Source organism: Coturnix japonica, chromosome 3 (genome assembly GCF_054131305.1).
Source record: "Coturnix japonica strain WE chromosome 3, WE-NBRP24, whole genome shotgun sequence".
NCBI classification, from domain to species: Eukaryota; Metazoa; Chordata; class Aves; order Galliformes; family Phasianidae; genus Coturnix; species Coturnix japonica.
In genome coordinates, this window is record NC_140665.1 from 6,900,695 (window position 1) to 6,906,694 (window position 6,000).

At 48.9% G+C, this 6,000-nt stretch overlaps 1 protein-coding gene across 10 annotated transcripts in view; it reads right to left on the reverse strand.

Annotated features, from left to right (window-relative positions):
* Nucleotides 1-1,117, reverse strand: part of RALGAPA2 (Ral GTPase activating protein catalytic subunit alpha 2) — a 107,313-nt gene extending 106,196 nt beyond the window's left edge. For all 10 annotated transcript variants that reach the window (XM_085542461.1, XM_085542459.1, XM_085542463.1 and 7 more), the window contains exon 1: nucleotides 875-1,117. Coding sequence is in view for 6 of the 10 variants with exons in the window: in XM_015856609.3 (XP_015712095.2) it covers nucleotides 875-980 (106 nt within the window). In the remaining 4 variants the exon portion in view is untranslated. The remainder of the gene's footprint in view (nucleotides 1-874) is intronic.
* Between the last annotated feature and the right edge of the window lie 4,883 nt (nucleotides 1,118-6,000).

The window sequence follows — 6,000 nt, forward strand, 5'->3', positions numbered from 1 at the left end:
GGTGTCAATGTTTAGAATAAAAGGAGAGGCGTGAAGACTTGGGCTCTAGGAGATACTGAGGAAAGACCAGTAAGATCACAAGCCACAACCCAACCCCACCGTGCCCACTGCCCACCTCCCTCAGTGCCACATCCCCACGGCTCTGGGACACCTCCATGGACGGTGACCCCACCACTCCTGTGCAGCTGTGCCACTGCATCACCGCTCTATGTGAGAAGGAATTGTTCTAACAGCCAACATGAACCTCCCCTGGCACAACGTGAGGCCATCCCCTCTCATCCCATGGCTGTTCCCTGGGGGCAGAGGCCGACCCCACCTCACACAGCCTCCTGTCAGGTGGCTGCACAGAGCCATGATGTCTCCCCTGAGCCTCCTCTCCCCCACACTGCACAGCCCTTGGTCAGGCTCATACAATTGCCCTCAGCCCAGCGATCCAGGCTGATCAATGAACAACAGTTTAGATGTACGGCTCTTCCGACGACACCCCGTGGGGTTGTTGGCTATTTTGCACCCCAACATCCATCAGTGACAAATATTTCACCACCAAGCCACACAAACCATCTCATTAACCCAGAAACACTCATCGCCTCTCTAACTTAGACAGCACCATCGCTCATCCCTCCGGTGTCGAACAGCAGCCCCGCCGCCCTCCGGCTCGGAGCCCTTTGTTGTGAGGTGGGAGATTTGAAAGCGGTTCTAAAGGGCTGCGGCTGTGGCCGGACCCGCCGCCCTCAGGGCTCCCTCAGGGCTCCCTCAGGGCTCCCTCAGGGCTCCCTCACGGCTCCCTCACGGCTCCCTCACGGCTCCCTCACGGCTCCCTGAGGCGCTGCCGCCCTTCTCCCGCTTCCCCCGTGGCGGGGCGGCTCGCACTCACCCAGCAGCGCCCGGAGGTGCTTGAGGCGGGTCAGCACGTCCCGTTTGGGGTCCAGAGCTTTCTGCGTGGATTTCCTGGCGTCGGCGTGGCCTTTCCTGGAGAACATGGTGAGTTCCTCGGGTGGGTTACGAGGGAAGGACGGGCGGGCCCGGCCGAGATCGAGTCGGATCGGGAGATGAAGCCAAACGATGGCAGCGTCCCCGCCCGCCCCGCAGCTCGCCACCCTCCGCCGCCGCCGTGGGTGGGCGTGACGAGGCGGAACCCGCCGCCTCCCGCCCGCGCCGTCGTACTGCGCAGCCGCGGAGGCCCAAAGCACGGCGTGAAGACTACAACTCCCGGCGTGCTTTGCGCGGGGAGTAGGCTCTACGCATGGCGGGGCGCCGCGCGTGGCACGCTGGGAACTGTAGTCTCCGCGCACAGCGGCGCGCTTATACTTTGACGTCACGCTGACGTCACCGCGCCGTGGCGGGGGCCGAGCACGTGCAGGGGATGTGCATAGGTCATTTAACGTTGGATCCTATCACTCCCATTTCCTTCCGCGTGTAGCACGGAATACAATGAGCACAATATCTTTGCTGCATGTAATTGCATCCACACATGGCTGCAGATCTTCACAGTGCAAAAGGCCTTTGTCTTCTGTTCAGAACAAGCAGTTGGTGCACCGTGGATTCAGAACTAACGGTTCAGCACGGAGGAGAAAGCACAGCATCACCTGTCTGTTTTAGGTTAGAAAATAGATCCAAATAATACATAGCCATAGGAACTCAAGATTATAGAGTCATATCTTCAACCTGTTTTCCAACCCTTGGAGGGGAGCTGAGAGCTATGGAGCTGCTTAGTATAATCTTCAGGACATGCATGATTTAGCAGAGAGTTGTTAGAGTTGGGGTACTATGGTCAGGCTGCAGTTGGACTTGATGATCTTCGAGGTCTTTTCCAACCTGGCTAATTCTATGGTTCTATATTTCACATCATACCAATCACATTCAATACCCAAGAGCAGGGGCTCACCCTAACATGTAACGGAATGCAGCTGTAATCAAAATCAGGACAAACCCCATTGCATCTCGTTGGCTCTCTGCAGTGAGGGTGGGCAGCCCTGCAACACAGACCTGACGAACAGGCACGGCTGCTTTTCCACTGCAGGCTGAAATTTTAATGACAGATTGAATTACGGAACTTCTCCGCTTACTTGTGTCAATGCCACGTTTCATTATGGTCCTGGAAAAAAAAAAGGGTAGGGGAAAGGTAAATAAGGAAACTTGCCTCCTAAATAACATGCAGGTGAGATAATCGTTTCCTTAGCACAAAGTTTCAAACACAAAGTTTCTTGCAGCACCCGAGACATCAAAATATACATCATTCATATAGCAAAAATGAGGGCCAGGAGAAAGCAGCCATCAGGAAAGAACATCAGATTTCCTTCTGTCTGGGTTGCAGTCTGTGTATAGAGGGACAGGCAAAAATTTATGGATGGAAAAAAGAACAAATAGAAAGAGTATGGACTGCATGTCCCTTGATGCCTCCCAGAAGGAGACACCCAGATCCCATTGCTCTGGGGAAGGCTTTCTGTGCTATTTAGCTTGGAACCAGGAGAAGAAGCTGGAGGTATAGAATCATATAGGCCTGGGTTGAAAAGGACCACAATGCTCATCTCATTTCAACCCCCCTGCTATGTGCAGGGTTGCCAATCACCAGACCAGGCTGCCCAGAGCCACATCCATCCTGGCCTTGAATGCCTCCAGGCATGGGGCATCCACATGCTTTGTTAGCACAGAGAGTGACCACGCTGATCACCTTAACCCCAGTTTATACCACTGAGACAACCTTTAAATCATGGCTACGTAACATGTTAACTTCTCCTTCTGAAAGCGAGCCCTTGGGTTCTTTTACACAAGAGAACAAAAAAAACCCTCAGAATTAACCAAAACCACAAAAAGCAACTGCTGGCCATTGGTGTTACAGAGATTCTTCCTCCTTCTCTTTCTCTTTTTTTGTGAATAAATTACTGTGGAGAGCAGTGCAGTAATTACAGCCTTCAGAAACAGCTCGTTTTTTTCCTCCATATACAAGCATGACAAAAAATAATAATAATAAAAACTATTTTTTTTCCCCTAACGCAGCTGGTGTTCGGATGAAATTATGTGGTTGGCTTTGAAACAGTATTAAAAGCGAAATTTTAATTAACCTGTAGCACTGAGTCAGAAGATAATATCTGACGCGTATCACAGGCATACCGACAAAATACGATAAAATAATTATTTGCAATTAGATATATGCATTACAGACAATGTTGTAATTAAAATGTACTTCATGTCACAGGTGGGCCTTTATTATCAAAATGATTTGTAGGAGGACCGGGGAATCAGTGCGCCATGATTATCCAGCTCACAGCAAAATAGAATATCTGAGAATCTACCAAGTGTTTCCTCCATCGTTTTCATAGAATCATAGAATCACAAGGTTGGAAAGGACCTATAAGATCGTCTAGTCCAATCATCCAACCGTTGTGCCTTCAGCACAGGTACTGGTGCCATCAAGCCACCATCCCGCTTGCACTGTAGGCCTTGACTGATGACGCTTCTCTGCACTCTAATGGTGGGGTCTGCTTGCTATTTCTTGGGCTGATTCTGGGCTTTTTCTCATGGCTGCTGCTTGGATTTGTGCTCTTGTGCTTGCCACGTCCCTCTTGAAGCCAGCAAAGTCCTTGCCCAAGAGAACAAAAAGGAACCCAACCTCCAGCATGCCATACCCAACAGGGAGATAGTCCAGGATGAGGTTAATGCTTCTTTATGGAAACAGGTACTTCTTCACCTTATAAATAATAAGTAAAATTGCTGCAAAATGTATTAAACTGAAGGAATGGCTCTAAAGGAAAACACCCCATCCCTGGAATATAATCTGCTGCTTATTAATCTCCTCGAGGCTTCTCCACCTCCCACTTTTCAAAAGAACAAAGAGAATGTACCAAAGCTGCTTTGGGATTTCAAGGAAAAATAATGAGAATTCATTGCTAATTAGGGTGCCAAGTTAATAAATAAATAAATAAATCTTTGCAGGGACGCTGTTAATGAACTGGTAAATTATAGCTGCAGTCTTGCAGCTATCAAAATCAACGCTATTTGATTCAGTTGCAATATGGAACAGTGCTACATGCATGGCTGCAGTCAGGGCTGCCTGCAGGGAGGCAGATGGAAGAATAACCATTTTGAGTGGCTGCCTGTGTGGCCTTTCCTCCTTCCTTATCAGCTCACAGACTACTTTGTCTAGGCCCCTGCTTTCCCCTTCCCAGCAGGAGAGCTTTTTCTCCTGGGGGAATGACACAAAACTATTGGAGGGCAATTAGCGGTGGGTCTGAAACATGCCTGAATCCTGATCAGAAGCTTTCTGCCTGCATATGGCAAAATGCAGGTAAAAGCTATGCTAATTACACAAAACTAAGACCCACAAAAGGGCTGCCATTGCCACCACTTCTGCAGAGCCCATCCCAGCTTTCCTGCAGCACATGCATCCTGGACCAAATCCAGCTGGATTTGGGCATCTTTAATACTCAGCAAACATAAAGAAGTTTGTTCTCATGGCTAAATGGACGTTCTCGTACTATAGTTTAGGTATTTTCCTCCTTCCCAGATTTAGAAGAAAGAGTTGCTGTGATGGAAAGGAAGGAGGAGGATATCCCAGGCTCCTGGGTGAGGGCCTCTCCCTAAATCAAGCACAGCATTGCAAAGAAGGGATCTGAGTGGGCAGTGTCATTTCTGAGCAGTCACAAGCAATCCCCTCTGCAATAACAGGTATTCTAAAATCAAATCAAAGCTTCTCATTTAAACCTCACCTTTCTGTGCATCTTCCAGATGTAGACATTTTATTTCTGGCAGTGTAGCACAGCTGATAACATATATAATGGAGCCACTCAGGGACGTCTCCGAACACACGTATTTCCCACATACAAAAATAGACCTGAAGTTTTCAGAGAAGGAATACTCATTTGCCAATTTAAAAAGAAAATAGAGAGAGCAGGGGAGAAAGGCTTGTAAAGTGGTGATCCTTGCACTGAAACACAGATGGAAAAGCACACGTACGTTCAGAATGATGTTGACATTTCTGAAATACAAGATACGGTGTTTTATCTATATTATTCCGAAGCCCTTCAAGATAATGTGCTGTGTAATAGGTACAGTTTTAGACACCATTCCATTTTCAAACAATTTTCTAGAGAAAAAGCACGATCCTTATCCACAATTTCAGCCCAGTGCTTGACAAATTATTAGCGTGTACTTCCTAGTTATGTCTCATGTAGAGAAAACTGTAGTTTAGGTGAAAAGGCTTCATTTTCCTTCTATCTCACACCGGTTTCACCCACAGTTTGTACTGAACAGGAAGCAGAGCTTTTCAAAGCAGAATGTGAACAGCGGTGAGGGATTGCTGCTGGTGATGGTGAGCCCTGATTGCCCTGACCAACACCACAGCCTTCCTTACTTCAGTTCCACTGGAGCACAGGGGCAGTACTTACTGCTTGTTGGGCTGTGGTGGGGGTTTTGTGTTCAGCACTGACTTTGACTCTCCTGGTACCTCCATTTCTGGATGTATCTTGGGTTCTGGTGGGATGTGGACACCGTGGTCACAGCCAGAGAGTTGAGGTTGATGGCTCCATGTCCAGGTGGAGCCTGGTGGGGAGGGGTGTCCCCCAGGGGTCCATCTTGGGACCAGAGCTCTTCAACATCTTTGTCAATGACACAGACAGTGGGATCAAGTGCACCCTCACTGAATTTGCTGATGACACCAAGCTGAGTGGTGCAGTGGGCACAATGTAAAGAAGGGATGACATCCAAAAGGACCTGGGCAGGCTTGACAAGTAGACCCATGTGAACCCAATGAGGTTCAATAAGGCCAAGTGCAAGGTGTTACACCTGGTTTGAGGCAATCCCAGTTACACCTACAGACTGGAAAAAAGGACTCATTGACAGCAGGCCTACAGAGAAGGACCTGGGGGTCCTGATGAATGAAAAGCCATGGGACATGAACCAGCAGTGCACACTTGCAGCCTGGAAGGTCAACTGTGTCCCGGTCTGCAACAGAAGAGGGGTGGAAGCAGGGAGAGGGAGGGGACGTTCCCCTCTGCTCTGCCC